Below are 23,159 nucleotides of genomic sequence, written 5' to 3'. Positions count from 1 at the left end.
GTTAATAAAGTATCAGTAAACAATCTTATCCCTCTTTATCAGTCCAGCAGGAGAACTAAAGGAGGGAGAACAAAATAGATCCACGGTTCCTTCCCATCTCTGGGCATAATTTCAGAGTTTATACATTATTACGTTTTAGTTTATTTTGAACCAAAACACACATTTTGATTGTTTGAATTCCAAAGTTATTACCATACAGAGTTTGTCTTTTAATCCTGCAGCTCAGGGCCATTAAAGGAGCACAAAAGTAAACTAAGCCCTCTTACTTTAAGCAGTGCCATTCCACATCAGAGTCCAATGTTTAGAGTGAATCCCTTGACGAAACGGAGCACAACAGCTGTTTGCTGCACTGTGTTAGTGTCAACGCTGTGCTATCACGCAAGCTCTTGTGTATCTGTGTAGGACTCTGATTTCAGCACCTCAGTTTGACCCACCGGGGAAACCTCTAAATGTATTTTGGTGGGCCAAGCCAGGGCTTAGTGTGGCCAGAGTTCTGCTTGGGGATGGGGGCGTTCCTGACCTGCAGCGTGTTTGCTGACCTTTATTTACCACGTGAAGATTCAGGAGCATGAACACACTTTCAGCACTGGGCTTCACACTCAGCCACTTATAGACCTTCACACCACAACAACTCTCACCGATCTGATGATGGACACGCAGCAGCTCCACTGGAATTGCTGGAGACTGGATTGCCTTGGTAAATGTGCTTTTATAGGCCAGGGAGGGGAGCAAATCACCCAATGGCCTTATCCTGGCAAATACTCTGAGGACCCCAACCAGCAATTGTAATAATCAATTCAGGTGGAGCTCTGGGAATGTGGGAGGGGAACAGTAATTTGAAACAAATCATTATTTGCAGCCATACCTTGATGCCTCCCATCCTTTGCTCTCCCTTGAACTCCTTGCCGTTCTTCAGCCAATGGATGGTTGGTGTTGGGTTTCCGGCGGCGGCACAACGGAACTTGACTGTGTTGGCGGCTGGGACGGCCAGAAGCTTCTTGTCCATCCGGTCGGGCCGCGTCCAGTATGGCGCTTCTGTTGATAAAACATAAGAAAATAAGGAATAAGTACTTTTTCTGTGAATACTAATACTAAAAGCTGATTAGTTTAGAGATTTAAACATAGAACTTGTACTTATATATTATATATAGTTACTTATGATACAAGCAGCACCTCTTGTCAATGTAACTCATGTTCATATTGTGCTTGTCACTGTGCCTGGTGTGTGCCGTTTTTGTTTGAGCCACTTTGTTCTTCATCCTCTCTGCTCTGTCCCTAAACGTTTCTCATTCTTCAGTATTAGATTATAGAATTGCCCTCTGGGGATTCTTGGTTACATGTTTTTGTAATTGCTAAAAGATGGCTCATACTTGCTCCTCTGACCTGTCTTCAAATTGGTCCATCTTGGTTGAGTTACACGCAGCGCCAGAACGGATGTGAAGTTGTGTTTTCATGGGAAATCCTCCTTCACCTCTGCGACAACCCGAGTTATGTGCTACACCTGTGCTGTCTGCAGCTGCTTGTATGCTTTTACATTTTTCTATTGTAGATTTAGGATTGAGTTCAAGGACTTTTCTGAGTGAAAATATCTGGCTACGATGGGGATCAAGTCTGTTCCATTTTGGTTACAAAACCTGTTTCTGTGGCGACAAGGCTTCCCTGCTGCTTCAAGAAAAATTGTTCATCCAAACAGAGTAAACACTGTTTGACAGATGCTGAAAGAACTCAAAACGGCTGCTTGAAGTGTTACGTGGACCAAACAATGCCTACAGCTTCATCCTTGATAACAATGCAAAACATTTGTTTGAAATGTGTGATTCTCCAAAGTTTAGAGACGTGTCAGAGCAATTTATTGAGCTGTATTGAGAAGAGAAGGACAATGAGATGGCGCGGCGAGTTGGAGCTGGCATATTGTTCCCACTGTGTGGGTGTGGAGGGCGAGAGCACAGATGCATGGCTGGCTCTCTCTCTTTATAACTCTGTGTGTGTGTGTGTGTGTGTGTGTGTGTGTGTGTGTGTGTGTGTGTGTGTGTGTGTGTGTGTGTCTTTGTATATGTGTGTGTTTCCCAGGACAAAGGCTGGGGAGGTGGCTGACCGGTCATCAGATGTCTCTTTTACTTTCTAAATACAGAGAGAGAGAGAGACAGGGAGCCAATTACCATCTCAATGTCTGTCGTTTGTGTGTCTGTGTGCCCGCTTGTAACAAAAACAGTTAAATAATTGAAAACGATTCCTCCCCTACAGGCCCAGATGGACTTGGTTCACCCAGGTAAGAATCTAATCACAGGGCAACTTCACAGTTAAATAACCTCACTTAGATTACTTGAAATACTGAATACTGAAACAGATAGTTAAAGTGTGACATTCCTATATTACATGCACACTGTAGTTAAGGCAACACTGAGAGCACTAGAAGTAAAATCAGACAAAGGTTCACTAAGAAAGTAAAGCACCTGAGTATGCCAAAATGTTGCTGAATAGGTGCAAGAACATGCAATGTGTATGTGTTTGTGTGTGTGGGTATGTGTGTGTGTGTGTGTGTGTGTGTGCATTTTCTACATTATACTGTCTGGAGTGAACTGATATATTTGACACACATTTCTTTGGCTCCTGCCATCAAAACGTTGGCTTCAGCTTCACAGAGTAATTACATCCAGACGCAGAGACAGAGCGCTTCACTGATGAAAGACACACATGTCTTCTTAGAAAGCAAACAAACACTAAGTTACTTCACCCTATTGGACACCCCATAAACTCTGTGTGTATGTTTGTGTGTGCGTGTGTGTGTGTGTGTTTGTGTGCACATTAATAAACTCTAACGGAATAGCTGAGCACTGCTCCCTGCTTGAGTTAGAGACTCCCCAGCTTGCTCAGACAAACGCACTCCATGTGCAACCACACACACGTGCGCACACACACACACACACACACACACACACACACACACACACACACACACACACACACACACACACACACACACACACACACACACACACAGTGCTTCCACCCTAAAAGGGAAATATCTGTTAGATTTCATTATTTCTCTCTCTCTGTGTCTGGGTGTATTTGGAGCGACACACCACGCAGCGTGGGACAACCCTCTGAGGAGTCTGAACACATTGTTTTCTTGGCATCAGCAATCAGCCACACACACACACACACACACACACACAAGCGTGCACACACACTCACTCAAACAGAAACACACACAGATTTTTAAACAGTCTCTCTCCCGATGTGTGGTCCTTCTCCTCTTGAACCTGTCTGGCTCTCAGAGCGGCCTTGCTATGATGACAGTTTTAACTCAAAATAGACGCCTGCACTGATTCAGCACAAGTAAGGACTTTTACACAGCTCCTCCCTGGTACGTCTCTTATGCTATTTGCTAACCTTTAGCTGCTAAATCCTTTTTGCTTTACAAGATAACCAGTCAACCAAAACAGTTGTAGTGGGACTGTTGAAGTCTTTTTTCTTGCTGTTGATGGAGCCTGACTTTTTGTAGGTGGCGCTATTTTGTCCACCCAATTGCTGCTTATGCTAACTAAAGAGCTCTCCTGCTTAATCAAGGCAAATCAGAAACACCAAACCATCACTTTCTTTACAGCAGAAGACCTTTTCCGACAAGTTCAGGCTACACAATCCTTCCCCCGACCTCTAAACATGGCCATACAAATGTATCACTAGAAAGGAAACAATCACAGAAGTGGCATTCTGGATAACAACTGTCTGTCAGCTTCCCCTATGTCACCATCAGAACAGCGTAGACTTTTCAGGAGGATCCCTTATGGAGATTGCGCCAAAAAAAGCTAAATGGCCAGTTTTCACTGAGTGTTCCCAGCGGTGTTGCAGCAAGGGGGAAGGTTGAAGTGGATTGATGTGTCATTTTGCACATTAAGGCAAGGCACAGGTTTCAAAATAAATGAAAAGAATTACATGGAAATCTTGATAATTGTTGCAGAAAATGTCCTGCAGCTTGATTTGTTGCAGCATTTGTTCTCTACAGCTTACTTTAGGAAGCTGTTTGGAACACTTCACACACTAGGGGAAAGAAAAACTCAATAGCAGGATTTTCCAGTGCAGGAGCAGCCGTCCATATTTTCATTTCACTATGTTTTTGATTTACAGTGGAACTCTGCTTGGTATGCCGGCAGCACACAGGAATCCCATCCCGTATCTAATTGGTGGGATGGTATTTCCTCACCAGAGGGGAGTGGGATTCACAGGAGGGGGGGAAACGGGGCAGACCAAGCCCCCGAAACCTCCACTGGGAACGGGAGGCTGCAGATAACCCTGCTGCCATGTGTGAGTGTGCCTCATCCAGTTATCATAGTGGAAACTGGTATTCCCTAACAGATACTTTACTATGTTCTCTGAGCTCTGCATGCTATAGGATCGGTTACACCTGTCAGCTGCAGAGGTTAACTGAGGGGGAATCTCACCGGGAACCTAAAAATACACAGTGACATTTCTATTCTGCTGTTTGTTTGGTTTATGTTTGATAACAGACGCTAAAACGGGCTCGCAGCGATCACTGAGGACCCGCAGGAAGAGGTCAGTGTGTGTTTCACTCGCGAGCATGAAAACTCTAATGCCCCCAAACACGCACATACCAGTCTGCACATGACCCCATGACACTTGCATGCAGTCTCATAGCTACCAGTTAACACAAAACAAAACTTTGATCAGCCGTATTGTCTGAAATATTACCAAACATTTGCCATGAAATAGAATTATTCTGGGTTACCCATTGACTGTTTATATGTTTCACATTAAATGTATTGGCTTCAGGTACCTGTATACTTATACTACCAAACATAGAGGGATATATTTCAGATATTTTTCTATTTGGAATACATTTCATTGTCAACCAGTGCGGTAACACACTATACTTCTGTAGAATTCAGTGGAAATGTTGCTTGATTTTGTGTTTTCAGGTTCTTCAAAACTTGATTTGTATGGAAACAGGCTGAAACACGGCCAAACACATCACCACAGCGGCCCTCCTTTCACTTTCCATCCAACTTCTTCTACCTCTCCTGCTGTGACTGTGTTTCTCTATCAGTGCACCTTAAGTGTACCAATAATTACCGGGAGCAGGAGACGGTGCTGCAGCGCTGACCGCCATGGCACAAGACCCTTCAACTCCAAGACACTGATCTGTGGAGGGGCGGGTGAGAAGGGGGGTGGGGGTAATTGTGTAATTGTATAATTTGCCCTCGCTGACGCCTGCGAGCACACGGGGAGATTTCATTACAGATTACACTGGGGCTCTTTGAAGGCGCGATGCCCCGGAGGGCCTGAGGGGACTCAAGGCAAACAGAGTCGGAGGAATGGCGGCCACGGAGCAGCGTAGCGTGGCCTGGCGTCCGACTCTCTGCTCTCCTGCCAGGGTAAACAAGGAGCTGCATAGCTCAGGAGCACAGCACAGATTAGGCTCTGTTAGCATTCTCTCCCACCGCACGCAGGCACACACACTCACTCACACACAACCGACTGATCCACACAACGCAGTCACTCAAAGTGCATATGCCTTTTTCTACACTGCAAAAAAAAAAAATCCATTTAACAAGTTATTGTCTCTGCGTGTGGGCTGATTCTGGTTCGCTCTCCATCCTTTCATTTGTCTGTCACGCCTACACAATATCTCAAACATTCCTGAGTGACTTGTTTGGAAACTCTGAAGTGCTGCATTTATATAGGAAACAACATTTATTTCTTGGCTTTAATCCAAAATAAAGGTCCTGACCATCTTCAGTTTGCCCATCCTGTTCTTCTTCGACATGACTGTGTGATCTGTGCTTGTTCACTTTCATCCCGCACTTCACGCCTCACTATCCTACACCGTTACCCCATCTTGTGATGCTCCTACTCTTTTCTGGGTCTTCGTCTTGGAAATTTCATTAATTCATAAATTGTGAAGGCATTTAATACTCTGGTTAAAGGCTCAGTACGTGACAGATTTCTGATTACTTGTGTGCTGGAAAAGCCTCATAGTTTGTTTCACTCTCAACCTTTACTTGCTCGTTTACATTGAAAGGCAGTAGGGAAGAGAACCTGCTGGAAGCTGGAACTGACGACGTAAAGTAAAGGTATCTTTCTTTCTAAGTAAAAATGAACCAAGTGTCAATCATACAGAGTAAGCTGCGGGAGACGGCTGAGTCATGGCGGGAGGTTTGGTGAGGGACGAGCCCGTGGCCCAGCTTGTCTGTCCTGTGAGAGTACTTGGCTCTGGCAGGGAGCATCATTACAACTGGCGGCTACAGTGACAGCTCAGTGTGACTCAACCACTCACATCTTACTCTGTGTTTCTTTTTCTACTTTTGGTTCTGTGTCTATATCGTTCTCTTCTGTCCTTCTACCTCTTTTGTCCAACTATTTTGATGCAATCTGCATCTTGCTGTCATTCAAGGAGATGTTAATTATTCTTTTTCTCTCCTTTTCTTCTCTCTCATTAATGCTCTGTTCCACTATCTCCACATCTCTCTTATCATTCTCTCCCTGTGGTAGATGTGGATGCTCCCTCTATCATTGAAAGGGATATGGCCGTCTGTGCTGCGCCGCTCGTCACATGGCTCTTTCCTCCTGCAGTCGGGCTTATTAGCGGTGGCTTAGCGGACATTAAGCAGCGATAGGGGTTTAAAGTTTCTGGGCTAATCCGTCTCCTTTTGGCCAGGAAATGGGAGCCTCGGATGTCATGAGGTAGACTTACATCCAGAGATTAAGTCTGGCAGTTTGAGGGTTTACCAGCATTTGGGATCTCTACAGTAAGCCGGAGCCACTTTAGCACATCACACCTTCAGTGCTGTGCATTTAAATACATTCTTTAAACGTTCTACCTATGAAATTCTCTCGCTTTATCTGCCAGTGCATCAATCCAAATGTCTGTCCCTGTACATTTTCAGGGACAGGTTGCATTTTAAAATGAAGTTAGATTGAGTGAAACATTAATGATTGCAGCAAGGGTATTTGAGCAGGTTAATGAGTAAGTACTGGCCACGGCCCCCTCTGCGTTTGACTGGAACAAGTCAAACATAACAGCACTTGATTTGGACGGCTTTATAGCAACATTAACAAAGACGCTTTGTTTCTGGTTAGAGGTCCGCCTGTCGTCGTCTGCCACCGAAACTGCTCAATATTTGGCTTCTGGCAGCAATTTTGTCAACTGGTTTAGCTGGACTGGGATTCGGTTCAAGAAATGATGGAGCATTTGACACTTGTGTCATGTTTTTGGCTGGTTTTCCGTCCAGCAATGATTGCTGCAGTCCTCTGTCAAGACTTAGACTCTAATATTCGACTCCTTCTTCTTCTTCTTTGAAGTATTCAGACCTGTCAATGCATACAACATTTATAAAATTCATACTGTGTGCAGGCTTTTGAAGTAGTACGGAAGTAGTGCCAAAACTTCATCTTCAATCCTTCATGCGAAACATCAACCTATCCATCCATCCATCTATGCATCCATCCATCTATGCATCCATCCATCCATCCATTGTGGTTTCTTCTTTACATTCTCTCTTTCACCCACTTTGTGTATCCCACCAGGGCTTCCTCTCTCACTGTATTTCCATCCTTTACTTTCTCACATTCTGTCTGGCTCTGACTGTCTGTGCCTCGCCCGCCTCTGTCTTCCTCAGTGTGCTACAACAAAGGCAGCACAGTGTGGCGTCTGGCGAGCTGAGAGTGCACCCGCCGAGATGCTCTCTCTCTCTGTGGAGTAGTGTTCGTTGACAGAACAGAGCATGTAAAATGTGCGCAGCCACCAGAAGGCGTCCCTCGCCGTTCATTGTTCACCTGTGCCTGAACTCCAAACGCTTCAGAGGGGTGTCACCCACAGGAGAATGTGCTATTTCATGTGTGCGGGATAGGGAGAGGCTTTAATGTTTGCATAGAAAGAGAGTGAGCTGTTAAAGCCAGAGTGGCAGTCGTATAATTCAAATTACAGATATGAAAATCAGACCTACGTCATATAAATCAAATCAGTTGCATAAATCCGTTCACACAATTCCCCCATCATGGTCCTTTCTAGACAAATCCAACGGAGACATTTTCCACAGCACAGCTGATAAAATGAAGTAAAATGAGCCCAAACTCTGAAATGCAGATGAAGCTTTTACCTGTTTTCATCTGGTCATTATGAGATGAAATATCAAATAAACAAAATACCTGAAGGGAATCACGCAACAATTCCAAAGTACTTTTATAATCACTTTTAGAGAATATTTAGAATATTGGGATAAATTGACTCTTCTTGTTTCTCTCCAATCCACAATGATGGATTGGACAAGTATAAATAGAAAAATAAACTCTAGAACAAAACTGTTTGTGAAGAAAAAGATTAAGAATTCACCATTTCCATTACCTGCATCTTCTGGATCTTCGTCATAGTCTTCATCATCACCAGATGACAGAGAATCTTGGAAAAAAAACAAATAGAGTGGAGTTGATTTGTGAATGTGAGTACTGGCTGAGTTCAACAGCAATAGACTCTAAATCTTTATAACAGAGCTCTCAGTCTGCCCAACATACTCAACAAATAACATGAATAAATAAAATGCAATGTTTGTTCTGAAGTTTCCATATGTTTTATCAAGTGTTGAATATCTGACTTTGGATCTCCAGTAATTTCAAAAAAAGTTTGTTAGCCATCTGATAAGAAGCGAACCACAGCTGCAACCTCATTACACGTAAGCTAGGAGTGACTACAAATGGAGCACCATGCCGGCATTAAATGGTGCGTGTATGCAAACAAGTGCGCTTACTCTCAAATGTACACATAGAAACACACACGCACACAGCCGCACTCACAGAGACACGCACACACGCACATTAGAACTGACTCCGCTCATTGAACAAGTCATGAATGAGTCCACAGTTCTCTGCGATGTGGCGGCTCTTTCAGATATTGCAACACAAACATTTCCACAGACGTTACAAATGAGAGGGTCATTAGCGCTGCTGTTGGTGCGACACGCTCGTGTGAGTGTGTGAGCGTGTGTGAATGTGACACACACACACACACACACACACACAGACACACACACTGACACACCTCCTCTTTTTTAGCTATCAGTGTTAGACGCTTGCATAAACATGGGCGCCAAAAACACAATCATTGGCGCTCACTGTAGCTAACACTCGGCTAGCGTGTCAGATGACGTCTAATTATTCTTCAGCCGCAGATACGCCGGTTAAGATTCGCTGTATCACACATTTTCACGGCAGCTTGGTAATTATTTTCCGTGTGACCTTGAAGTTTTCTGGTTCAGCTCCACAGGTTTGCTTTAATGAGAGCCAGCTGTTACCTCCAGAGCTAAAGCTGCTGCCCAAACTCCTGACTAGCAGGTTTTTGTTTCTATTATTCGACACCTCAGTGGACTCCTGAGCTCTGCTGTAATAGCACCACTCTAACCACAATTCATATAACAGACTGAATAAGCTCAGACACTGTACATATGAGATACCTGTTCTGTCAAATATGATTGCTGCTGGCAAAATAAAGTGTCAGACTTCCTGTAAACCTGTATTTAGCCTCTTGTAGCTCAATATTTTGTTTTTCAGACCTAAGCAATTACACATATTGAATGCGTGTAATTGCTTTTTGACGGTTCTAGGCAACCGCTGATATAAAACCACAAGCAAGTAATCAAAATGACCAAAAGACAAATGGTGAGGCAAGCGTTTAACAAAGTGAAGAGCACAACACGTCTCTCAGGAGTTTGTGGAGACCAACACAGAGCTAAAAAGGAGTGAATGCTGGAATTACATTCAATTTGATGCAAATGCTGCTCTGAGTGTTGTGGATGTGTATGAAGGAAAGGGCAGACTAACACATTATGCATCCAATCTAACACAGCAATGGTACATCAGAGCTATGTGTGTTTCTACAGCCCAGTGGTTGAATATCATTTCAATCTATCTAATACATTACAACAAAGGGTTTGCGATTGTCATAGCATTGAACAACTGATTGTTGATGTTGGACTTTCCATTTTGAAAGGGAGAATTTTTCACATTTCACCCAACAGCTGCATTGTTAATAATGTATAACCTACGAGGAGACGGTGACAACCCTATGTAAATACACTAGGGGTCCAATGATCAGAGAGATTCTTCACAAATCATCATAACCAACAATAAAAAACGAAATGAAGAAGTTGAAAAAAACAATCAATGTCTCTATTTATATCAAAGTCATCAGTGAGCAGTTTGTTCAGGGTAACTGATCCAGCAGGCAGATAAGTTCTCATTACAGCTTTTTACCTCCAACATGTGTGTGTGTGTACAATGTGAGCCGGCTGCTTTCCGCTGTCTGGATGCTGTCCAGGTGCTAAATCTGATAAAGCTCCAAAATATCTGACACCATACTCAAATATTTGAGGAACAGCACAATAAGCTGTGTTTGTGTTGTAGATGGAAGGGCCCGTTTTCTAAGAAAAGAAGAAGGGAGGAACGGAGGAGTAGGATTTACTGCCATATTCTGAAAAATGTTGGACTTCACATGTGATTTATGTTTGGACCGAGTGTTGGAATGAATTGAATCTGTGACAGTGCGTTGAGATGTATATACCTTCTCTCAGGGATAAGTACATCTACTCAAGTGCGATCCTTAAAGGCAATCTTTAAGTACTTTTATTTTGTCCCTCTGCTCCACTAGACTTCAAAGTTGCATGTTTGATTTCAAGTGTGTTCCTTTAAGGTTAATTTGTAATTTGTTAATTTGCTTTTGACTCGTAAAAACCTTACATCAGTCACATATGTACATACAGCAACATTATGCACTTTTGAAAAGGCTTTATGTTCAATTTTGTGTTGGAATCAAAGATTTTCCAGTTTTGGTGACAATTCCTATTTAATGTCACAATCTCCTGAACTGCAATCACACTTTTTGTTTTTTTTCAACAGTATTGAGTGAACTCTCAAATTTAATACATTTCACAATTGATGTAAAAAAAAAAAGTGTTAATATTAATACATACACAATATCACAAGTAATACCAACGATATCGAAATACAATGTATGGCCGTTTATAATATGTGTTAATTTGGGTAAAAGCATGAAGCAGTTTACTTTTACTTAATTAGAATTTCTAATGCATCCTGTACTCTGCCTTTTTCCCACCATTGTGGTAATACTTCTGTTACTGAGATAAAAGGTTTGTTGGTTTCTTCTTACACCACCACAGACGAGCTAAAAGCTAATGTTTTCAGCCCACTGGCAGATTGATGCATTTGTTAGGAGAATATTTAGATTTTAACTCAGAACATGACTTGGAAAGATTTTTATTTCTTTTAAATCAGTGCAATAACATGGATCTGTGAGTTTGCATGTATCCTCTGGCAGTCTGGTCTGATATGTGGGTGAGGAGCTGCCCACCAGTGCCATTTTCTCCTCGGCTCATGCCCAAACACGTGTGTGTGTGTGTGTGTGTGTGTGAGGAGGCAGGGAAGTGGATAGAGAGGGGGTGAACTCTCTCATTTCTTGCCATCCCATCTGTTTTCAATGATGAAATGTTTTGAGCTAATTGCTTTCTAATTAGTTGTCAATAACAGGCTCAGCTGGTGTCCATGAGTTTTACGAGAAAAGCAGGCTGACTTTTAAGATACTGCAAACTCCCTTCTGACACACCCACCGCCCCGAATACACACCTCCTCCCACGCTTCAAGTAGAGCTCTGTTTGCATCATACACTTGTTTAAGAATCATCCCCCCCGTATCATAATGAATTCCACCTTTGACTGTGACTCAAGAGGGGAATCTGTGTTAAAGTTGGCCGGTTGAGAGCCTGTGGAAGCCTGTGCCAGTGTGATGGTCTGTATCAGTGAGTGTGTGAGTGAGTGTGCGTATACAGTGTGCATACATATTGGCAGGCGCTAAGCAGCAGAAGAAACGGCGGAGCAAAGCTGACTCCCCCGACTTGGCAAAGGTACAGAAAACGCCGGCTTTCGGTGAGTTGAAACAGAGCAGGAGGTGAAAATAATAAAGAGTTTCCGCCAGAAATGACCTCTTCGCCCTTTTCCTATGAACCGCTATGAAAAGCTGTCGTGTCAAGATATCACCACTGACTGCTCGACAGTGTTTATTGATAGGATATACTTTGATTCTCAATTGTCTGCCAGACGTGCCGAAAAACGGAGACAGATCAGATTTTAGAGCTCCACAGGGTCCAACCAAAGAGTCTGTTTCCACTGGAGCTCTGCAAGCAACTAATTTAGTATGTCCTAAGCATTTAAATAGCAATTTCACTGACTTCACAACATCTGAGTTATGAAAGACCAACTGGGTAATTTAACATGGTCACTGAAGCTCAATGTTTTGGTTTCTCAGAAAAATGGGCAATTATTTTCAAGAATCCGATGGGCCTGAAATGATTTTGAGCCTGATTTGATCCTCCCACACATTCAAACGTTCCTGTTTCCTGCAGCTCCTTCTTCTCCCTCCACGTTTGTGAGGAATAAAATGTCACTCTCACCTGTCACCTTGATGGTGTAGTTGCTGAGGAGTGTGTTGCTGTGAGCGAGCCTGCACGAGTAAACGCCCGAGTCCTCGTACGACACGTTAATGATGCGCAACATCCGCTGGCCCAGGCGCGTTCTGTTGCTGGGCACGACCCCGGCTCCATCTTTGAACCAGACAACAGGCTTTGTGGGGTCTTCCAAGTCACAAGACATTTCCAAGGTGTCCCCCATACCCAGAACATAGTCCTCCAGGAAGGCTGTCTCACTTGACACAGATTCTAGAAGAAAACAATGAAGAAAACAAAACAATTAATGAAAATGATCACAGCTGGAGTAGAATGAGTTTTTCTTACACTTAATAAATGAAGACAAACTTTTGCATTAACATTTTCTTCTTCAGCAATGTAAGTAGAAGGAAAACTATGTGATAGCTGTTTCAGAATAAGAAAAGACCTCCTTCCTTAAATGAAACACAGAGTTAACCGCTGGCGACGTATTGGCTAATCTGCCACTGGAAACAAGAAAAACGCAACATTTTATTCCAAGACAGATCAGGACTGTGTGGAAATCACACCACCACCACCACCACCACCACACCCCATCCCCTGTCAAACACCAGCTCATTTACTCCAGCAGCTCCGTGTGCCAGTATAGTTAGAGCCAGGGAAAAATCAACATGTTTACAGGCCTCACTAAGGATGCCGGCCTCCGCTGAGGATGGAGAGAGAGAGATGGAGGGACACGTCTGAATAAATAAACACTGGGTCCCCTTGTCTCTTCTCGCTCCCCATCAAGAGGCGTCTCCTCTGCCAGACCCCAATTACACATCATTGCCATCAGGGAGAGACAGGAGAGACAAATTCGTGCCCGTTCTGGTCGCTCTGGCAACCACTCAAGAAAATTAGACATGTGTATATAAGTGCAGGGAATAACGAAGTACATTTGCTTGAGTGGAGCAGTGGAGTAGAGCTTTATATTTATACTCCACTAAGTTCTATATGTAAATATTTTACATTTTTACTCTAAACTATATTTCACTGTACTTAAAATTTACTTAAAATGTATTCATACTTTAGAAGCTTTTACGCAAGAAGTACGCATGAAAAAGCCTTTGAAAGAAACACTTGGGCAACAGTTGAGAACACAACGCACACTTGTTTGCAGACACAGACAAATGGACAACCACCCATGGGAAACACTGAGGGAGGTGTGTGAATAGAGAGATTTATGATGGCAAATACACCCACTGTTGACCTGCAGAAAGAGCCACGGCGTCACAGCCACCGGTTGAAGAACAGCAGACGTGAACATGGCAGTAGCTGGCAGACTGGCACAGACAGCCTCTCACTGAGATTAGGAAATTAGAGCTGAGAGGGGAGCCTGAAATCACCAGCAGCCCAGACGCCACAATCTTCAGAGTGAATGCAGAATAGGTGGAGTGAATAATAGATGGGCGCAGTCAACGTGAGGCTGCAAGCTGATGGGCTGGACAAACGTGAGCCACAAGGAAACGCAACCACGGAAAGAGATAATCCACTAACATGGGGTACCAAAGTTTGAGATTGAATATCAATAGGAATTTCACAAGGATTTTACACAGGTGACAAACATGGAAGATTTTTAAGTTTCCAAGACAGTGGGCACGTGTATGCTCCTATAGAAAGAGAATTTTCAAAGAACTTTTTAGAAATCCATTCCCTGTCTTAAAATCACCATTGGAAATACAGTGGATGTTAAGTCAATAATGTCTTTAAGATGGCTGTGTGCTTCACCGTGTGGCCTCTGGGTTTGACAGCCATATATATGGTATTCCTTTTAAAACAAAAAGCCCCTTTCAAGAGAAGAAAAAGACCCAGGAGATGGAGGCGAGCGCATAAATCCGAGCACAGTGTGAACGACTTACCACTGCAACTTAGTGTAATACTTATAGCCCTTGTGAAAGGAAAGGAGAAAATAGGTCTAAGAATATGTTCAGGTCTTAAACAAGAGGAACTGGACTTTATGGAGTAGATATAGTAATCTCAAGAGACTCATAGCTCACTTTGGCTTTATGGACCCACGCACTCAAGCACAACCTCCTCTGGCAACTCTGAATGAACAGTAGCATGGAGACTCCACTCAAACCAGTGTATGTAATTCCTCCATGTAGTGAGTAGAAACAATGAATCAGAAGTCCCTGCTCGGCACACACAACACGTTATGCAGTGAATCTTCTCATTATTACATACAAATCTGTCAGTAGGGGAAGTCAAAATGTCTGCACCTTGCATAAAATGTAGCCATAACAAAAAAACATCTAAGATAGCCAGGCTAAAGCTTAAAGGTGATAGTGAGTTAAAAGACAATTTACTATTTAAAAGGGGATTGGCTATCTTAATTCAGCTAATCTTTGGAGTTTAAACAGGGGGTCTAGTTAGAACTACATACATTTGATTGTGGAAATTTGGACATTTCTTCTAGGCCCCTTTGGAGTGTGGAGGACTAAATCAAAATGGCTCAAATTACAAAAAAGCCATGGAGAATTTTCTACAACCTGACTTAATTGTGTTGATTCTTAGTTTAAAATGATGGAATAGAAATAGTTTCCAATACAAAACTTGAACCAATATAATACAGTAATGACCGATGAAACTGTAACACATTAATCAAGGGAATGGTGATTGAAAATGTTGAACTTTTAAAATGTATTATTCACATTTATATTCAAAGCATATTGTGGGCTGGTATAGCAGAACAAATATTAAAATGAACAAAGAGCATGTGCATGTCACAGTTTGTTTGATTAGTTTTGTTAAGTACAGCTCCATGTACTGCTGTGATCCTGTTATAAAAGGAATACTCCTGCTTTGATCTGGTGAAAACAGATAGAAAGAATATTTGAGCAGCACTTGGATGTTTACTCTGCCACAGGCTGCCGAATACAATTTACCAAGAGAGCACAACACAAATGCAAAGATATGCCACAAACACATTAAAACTCAATTTCTCAGGTGTCGGACAAAAGCGCAAATGTCCTTTCACCGGCCACTTTCATGACAAACATCTATTTCTGCTTCAGTTCCTTTACTTTGAAATGCAGATTTTGGGAGTGAAAAAAAAAGCTGCTTTGGTTTGAAAGACTCCACTTCTGCCACTGCGCAACCCTTCAGGATTGCAAGAGTGCTTGTCCTTGTAGTACCTCTAAAAAAGAATATCACGTAGCATAAGGCCACAGGTTTGTTCCCTGAAAAGATCCTGCTCCTTGTGTGGCAATGGAACATGTGTGTAAGTGAATAAGGAATAAGGCGAAACAGGAATTCCTAATTAGCACTGTGGTTGCAGTGAGCAGCTCCCAGGTGCAAAACAAAGTATGTGGGTTCCATCACCTTTTGCAGCATACGCATAAAGGCTAAAAAAATCAAAGCTACACCAACGCTTCTTTCAAAATCTGGATCGGGAATCAAACTGGGTCATTGACCGGCTCGTCTCCTCTGGTTCCCTGGATGACAGTGAGTTTTAATGAACCCAAGTCACATCCAAGATTACAATTATTCCAGTTACACTTTTCGTTTCAAGAAGGACTTCCAACAATAAGGATCTTTATCCACATATCAGTATAAGAATTCATACTCCTCAGAGGATGAATCATAATAATTTGAAGGAAACTGTTTTTTATCAATACAATAATTCTGATTATCTGCAGTATAATGAGCAATAGAGCTTCAATGGGCCACTGGTAAGTTTATAGGATTTCAGTAAAGTTTTCTGCCAATGTTATCTTATCTAATAATTACAAGTTTGGGTCAAGAAAGTCTCTGCCTCTATGATAGACCAAGATTAGCTATTTCATGAGAATCCAGTTAGATGACATTTTATGACATGACACAGCGCGATAGCAGCAACTGAAACATATTTCAGTACCAAAGACTGACAGGCTTTGATCTACATTCTTGTGTATTTTGATGAATCTGTTGTTATCCTTTCAGTTTATTTTCTTCCTTGTGTCCTTCGTTCTCAGTGAAAACAAACTTTGTGACAGATGTGCTTGACAGAAAAGCATTTCATAACTAAACCAGACAAAGCAGAGAAATGGAGGTTTCTGGCACCTTGATATCCACCTCTCGATGATCCTGCTGTTATCTCATCCTGTGGAGCATACCAGAGCTATCGGTGGCCTGGCTGGAACGAGGGAGAGTGTGTGTGAGTGTCGGTGTGTGTGAGTGAGTGTGTATATGGGATGGGAACACTCTCTCCGGAACCTTGGGCCAGCTGGAAGCAATGTGTTACATGTATTCAGAGTGTGTAAAAGTGTATGCGGGTTCGAGTATGTACTTACTATGTGCACTTGTGTATGTGTATCCTTCTATATGGAGTGTGTGTGTGTGTGTGTGTGTGGGCATGCCTCCTGAAAAACAGTAAAGGCTTGGCGGTCACTCCATAAATCAAGAGGCCCCTGCCCTCCTGGCCCTTCTTACCCCCTCGGCTCAATATCATAACAAATAGCCCTTCAGAATAATATAAAGTCTCTCTTTGAGATACTGCGACTCTGTCCGTTAACGCGCCGCTCACAGACTAGATCTTTTCTGAGCATCTGAAGAGGTTTATTTATCCTCTACAAACTTCTCCAGGGGCCGGCGGGCAGGCAGCGGCCCCAGGGATGAAAAGGCCCCTTTATGTGGGCAGCCTTTCCACGCCTGCCTCTCTCTCTCTCGCCACATGGACACAGAGCGAGCGAATGAGAGATCGCAGAGGGACGGGAAGGAACGTAGACCAGACGAAGGAGCTGTCGCCATGGCTGCTGTCGTATGAGGTCACACAGGGGAACACGGATGGTGGTTTGTAATCAGAACTGCTCAGAACTTTTCCATATTAAATATCATATAAGTGCCTTGACTTTGATACCAGCTTCTTTTTGCATTTCGTCAAAGTTTTAAAATAAAAGTCTGCCTGCGAAACCATCATTCAACGATCAGTTTATGTCAAATTCTTGAGTCCTGGATCAGTTTCTTAAGAATTTATCTGAAAATATGAAAAACAAATCAGGCAGGAGGCAGCAATACACAACAAGCAGCCTTGGCGCGCACTCTAAGGAGGTATGATTGTCCTTTTTTCCACTCTTTCTAAGAGCAAAAGTGTAATTGCAGACTTTGTCACTTCACCTTTAGTTTTATACACACTGTGATCTCTTAAATACAGTATTCCACTCTGACATTTAATGTCTGTGCATTTGACACCAGGGCTTGAGTGTTAAGCAGCTATAAACATGAAAGCTGACTCTAATGTGGAGTCATAACACAGTTCTAAATCTTATAAAATAATCCTTAAATAATATCCTTTAATCCTTATAATGTTAGAGAAGAGACTGTTTCGCATGTGATTCACTGCATGCACAATAGTTTTCTCTGTTGCGGAATGAGGATGATATTTTCTTTCACCTCACAACCAGTTTGATGAAGTCATTTTCTGCTCTGAAGGAGACAAACATAGAGCTCTGCTGTGCTTGAGCACCAAAACCGTGACTCTTCAATAATACCAGATTTATTCACTAAAACACTTTTCCCAATTTAACACCCCTTAAGCCCCCTCCGGGCCACGCAGGCTGATTTACAGTGGGACTTGAGATGATGTCATTCAGTCCAGCCAGCATGCTTTGCATAAAGCAGCATCCATGCAGGTTTTAACTGGCCGGCAAAGGAACGGGAAAGAATGTAAAAGATTATAGGACTTGGCCTTTCTTTCAGCTTAACAGGTACTTTTATTGAGTCGAGAAGAAAAGAGCCACACATACCATTTTAACCATATCTGAGCTTAAACTGCTTTTCAAAGTGATGGCTTCCAGATGGGCAAAGGAGACATCCATCTATATCAGGCTCTCCTTCTACCTCCTCCTCACTAGACTGAGCTAATAATACAACAAGCCCATGTTTCCACCATGTGCAGAATGGGCGACTCCCAAATAAGTGGAGAACAACTAAGCGACAAATGGCCTTTTTTATTGTCGGTAATTAGCTGTTTGCTTCTACTGCTGAAAATAAATGGGCTCCCCCTTTTTGAGTAGACAGACCAAATATGTTCCACATTTCCGTGATCATGTGTGAGGGTGGGAGGGAGCAAGCATAGCATGTACATGTGTACGGTATTGCTTGTACACGTGGGTAAGTATGATTTGTGTGTTTTCTGCTGTGCAAACAGCAAATATATCAACTAAAGTGATTCTCACCATAACAGGTCACAGTTGAAACAATGCAGTAAAAACAAATTCAGGCACCAGGTTAAACTTGTACGTATACAATGTAAAGGTAAAATATTCTTGGGTCTTGATTTGTCTTCAGTTCAAGTGTGAAAGTGGCTGACACGCTATTATAACAATAACAATATCTGCTTCTTTCTGAAGGAATTTAGTGTAGAACTCGAGACAGAAAAAGACAGAGAGGTGGAGCAGCAGACGTCCTGGTTTCAGGCAGCGATGTCTGTCTGCTCACCGAGGCCCGCCAACAGATTCTTTTACTTCTGCTTCCTATCCTGAAAAACCGGAGCGGCTGCCAACCGTTTGGCAAACTCAGCAACCCCCTCAGACAAGCCAGCATCACATGACCTTCAAACAGGATCTGTGGAGGACCCCAGCACCACCACCAACCAACAATAGCCCTACCACCACCTTAACAGCCATGAAGAGCACATTTCTCTTCCTCCATTTCACAGCTATGCCAATTGTAAATCCTTCTCGTCTTGGAGAAAGCTGCTTCTTCTTTTTACCCCCTTTTGCCGTTTTTTTCACAGTGCAATGAAAACCCCTAATCTCTGTTTAATATGGTTTGGCCGGATGTAAATACCTCTGGACAATGCCCTTAATCTCTGCCGGGCTGACAACCTCACACCGTTGCGGAGGAGCTTGCCAGGAGGGGATGGAGGACGGAGGCGAAGAGGGATGGCTCGGCGGAGATCAAGGGGGAGAGGAGAAAAGAGGAGAGGGGGATGGAGGCTTTCCCTCTGCTTGTTGCCGCTATTCTTTTGCGGAGTTGAGCTGTGCTTTATCAAAAGAGCCCCTAAAAACCAAGTTAAAGATAGACGCAGCCTCTAAACATCCCGCCCCGGTCTGTGCCAGCGCCTGGCCCTCCGCTCCACTGCACTAACAAGCATCGGAAGCTACTGTACGTCCAGAGCGGCTTGGCACGGCCCAATCGCCTTCGCTCCTTTCAGACCCTCATCTGTCCCCACCCACATCGCCCTCCCACTAACCCTCCAGCCTTAGAATAGAGCCCGGGTTTGGTCCATGGTAATTGTCATTCCAAAGACGAACTGGCCTAGTTTCAATTCAACACACAAGTGTAAGAAGGACGGCCCACAAAAACCAGGATGTCTCCAAAGTGTGTGTGGGGCTACTATACAACATAATCACACTTCTCGAAACAACACAGTGGAACCAATCCGATTACAAGGTGGCCTTTGAGATCGAAGAATTGTACCCTCAAAACATCTTATTGAGGCTGTGGATTGGTTTATAACTTCATTATGAGAGCAGAGATGATATTTGAAGAGTCAGCTGTACAGTGCATTGATTTCAGGCCACTAAATGATCTCACACACACTTTCAAGGCAAAGCCCCATGCTCAGTCAGCACTCCTGTCCTCACAGGTTTGCTGAATCAGTGATTAGGAGGAGAGCAAAAGTAGAATAAGTAGAATGTGCCCCTATGGTGTCTACTGGTATTTTCAATGACTTCCTGTTGGGAGCGGCAGCAGTGCAGTATACGTATGTGGGAAAAGTGAAAATGCTGTAAGTGCTTTATCTGTGAAACCTTTTTAGTTCAAAGATTTACTATTTTGTGTTTCAATGTCTTTTCAAGGTCTTTAACATCTACATCCAGAGTCGCAGGCACATTGAAGAACATCTTGTCTTCCATATCTTCCAAACAATATGAATTCATTATAGAGTAGAATAGAGAGTTTGAAAGCAGCTTCACATCAAAAGACGCCTGCAGACACACACAGGCCAATGGAAATGATCTGAACACACTGACATGCCGATGACCTCCCCTGACCCCCTCAGGACCCTGGACTGACCTCTCCATGTTGCAAGTGTACCCCAACCCCCTCCCCTCCTCAGACACTTACACAGGCACACATCTGATATCCCACAGTGGGGATGAACCCCAAACATGCCCTGATCTGTCAGGAGGGTGATACAGACATCAGTGCCATTCGGTCTGGACCGTGTTAAGGCACACGTTCAGACACACACATACTTTGTGACAATTTGGCTTTATGCATATTATGGAAAACTTTGAACTATGGTGATTTTGTGTCAAAAGTGTATTGATTTTTCACTTTTACCAAACAAATAGGCACCGTACACAATATTTCAGCAAACAACTATGGCTGACATCATCAACTCATCAAGCATCCATCACCTGGAAAGCAATTAAAAAACAAAACATGATGTGACTCCTGTAATGTTATCTTGAATACAACGCTAAAAGCTACTCAAGAAAAAATGTTCACTATTATTTGAATCTTTTTCAATGATTGAATGTCTTCGTGTTAGAAGGTTCTTAGGTTCCTTCTGTTTAATGAATCATCATTTCCACTGGGTTTTTGTTATATCTGCTGGATAAATCTGAAGTGTTAGATCCGAGGAGGGTCCGATGGTGGAAGCTGGGTGGGTGTGGACTTGGATCAGCGGGACATAAAAGCGTTTATTACTCTGTTTATGATGCTGTTTATTGGTGTGGTGGGCCTGTGTGGGTCCGTCTCTCAGCCTGGTTGTTACCTCTCCACGTGAAACCTGCTGCTGATCTCAGCTGCCATGTGCTTCTGATCACCAACACACTTCCTGTCCCGCAGTGACCCGCTGGCCTTGAACTGAACTGCCGAACAACATGCCTCCATTCTCTTCCACTGTGTTCTTCCCTTTTTTTCTTAGTGTTGCTGTAATCATTACTCCAAACTAGCTGTACTCTGTAGGTACCCGGACGTCCTGGCTATAGCTATGGCAACCTCTTAGGTAGCCAGGGTGACTGCCTGTCTGTCTGCCTACAGAGGACCAAGAGATAGTGCTTCAGTTCAGTTCAAATGTTCATTAAGCCCCAATTCAATCTGTGCCAATGTGCCATTGAGCAAAGCGCTTGAGCAGTGGACAGTAGAAATGTGTGGAATTGTAAGTAACTTTCTAATCAAAAGTTGCTTCAATAACCATTAAGGTAGATCAATACATTTTATTGCCTAGCTGCAGTGGGTGGGGGTGGGCGGGCGGCGATTAATAGTGTAGTTGATTTTTACCAATGAATGACCTCATCCGCTGCTGAGGTTTCTGGCTTTCAACACACTTTCTGGTCCAAACTTTATTTTGGACCTCAAACGCCTCATCCACTAGAATTTCAGGACACTTCCACTGGACGCAGATGGAAGACAGGAGCCACTAACATGCAAAAACATTTAAGCCTACGAACGCTTAATAGCCTCCTTCTCATCCCACAAAAATGATGACAGCATTATTTTTCCAGCATTGAGTGTGATGTCTTACTACTTCACTTGCCACTCCTGTGGATCTTTGCTCTGATGAGTAACTGTACTGTTTTCTATTGTGAAAATTAGATTTGAATATTTGTGTCAGTTACAGGCGGTTCCAAAACACTTCTGAAGACGTATTTAAGTTTTCTTTAAAGAGGCTTTTGTGCAACTTTCCAAGGAAATGTTTCCAATCCAAGGAACCCGGACCTGAACCATTTTTTGCTCCTACTCCAGCATGAGTGCTCTTAGGTGGTTTAGGTAATGGTGAAGATTGCCAGGCAGTAGAACACTGATTGCTCAGACAACTTCCCCGCAACTGGACTGACAACTGACATTTTGAAATACTGAGATTGTTTGATAGAGTCAGGTCTCAAGACGAAGAAGAGTGGACTAATGAGACTTTCTGCTGTATTCATGATAATGTCACTGGGTGATTATCATGGAATAAACCTCACTGCTAACGCATGATCCATTGCAAATTTATGAGGAGATCCAGAAAAACTTCATCATGGATTCAAAATGAAAAATATCTCTCTTAAGCCAAACATTACAGCCAAAATCTTCTTTCTACAAGAGCCATTACGACATCATTTTCTAGTGTGCTTATGTGATTTCTACAGAAAAGTGTCCACAGCCTTTTGGAAGTACGATCAAGGCCCGACTCCAGAGATTTCTGGGAAAAGTAGCTCCTCATTTAAGTCTGAATTACACACAGTGAGTACATACAGTATACAGATGACTTCATGTCCCTTAAGAGAGTCTAAAGAAAAGTCAGGAGCAGACATTCTCAAAAGAAGCAGAACCCTTCTCTGGATAAACAAAATTACACAGTTAAAAAATAATTCAATATTTTCTGATTTCAGACCTTTGCAGTGATACACAACAGATAGCCATGCTCGGTGGCAGACGCCAGCCATGAGGGGAAAGTTGTCGCACTGGGAAAATATGCAGCCAATTGCCAAACACGCCACGCTCAAAAATAACATTTCATGGGAATTTTGAAAAATTTCTGACATTGGGTAGTTTAAAAACCAAACCCGGAGTCAGCTCGACTGTCACTGCTCTGCTGTTAGCCAGCACAGCGCCAAAGTCTCTCTCTCTCTCTCTCTCTCTCTCGCTTCTTTCCAGGGCGAGAAAGGCTTCCATTACGCCGCGCAGACGTTACAAGGGTTTATTATTTTAGCTCTCCTGGCAAAATAACATAAGGGGAGAG

At 43.0% G+C, this 23,159-nt stretch overlaps 1 protein-coding gene across 5 annotated transcripts in view; it reads right to left on the bottom strand.

Annotated features, from left to right (window-relative positions):
• The window catches only part of fgfr3 (fibroblast growth factor receptor 3), a 68,161-nt gene that overhangs the window by 30,003 nt on the left and 14,999 nt on the right, over positions 1 to 23,159 (bottom strand). For 3 of the 5 annotated variants that reach the window (XM_076146668.1, XM_076146667.1, XM_076146669.1), the window contains exons 3-5: positions 12,473 to 12,736; positions 8,351 to 8,416; positions 866 to 1,035 (exon numbers count right to left, since the gene is read on the bottom strand). In XM_076146668.1, the coding sequence (XP_076002783.1) occupies positions 866 to 1,035; positions 8,351 to 8,416; positions 12,473 to 12,736 (500 nt within the window). The remainder of the gene's footprint in view (positions 1 to 865; positions 1,036 to 8,350; positions 8,417 to 12,472; positions 12,737 to 23,159) is intronic. The other 2 variants (XM_076146671.1, XM_076146670.1) reach the window with 1 other exon arrangement.

The sequence above is a fragment of the Genypterus blacodes genome, unplaced genomic scaffold (assembly GCF_046128005.1).
Source record: "Genypterus blacodes isolate CSIRO-AG114 ecotype Tasmania unplaced genomic scaffold, CSIRO-AGI_Gbla_v1 ptg000033l_1, whole genome shotgun sequence".
Classification (NCBI taxonomy): domain Eukaryota; kingdom Metazoa; phylum Chordata; class Actinopteri; order Ophidiiformes; family Ophidiidae; genus Genypterus; species Genypterus blacodes.
Note: the sequence above shows the minus strand (reverse complement) of the source record. Positions and strands in the feature narration are given on the sequence as shown.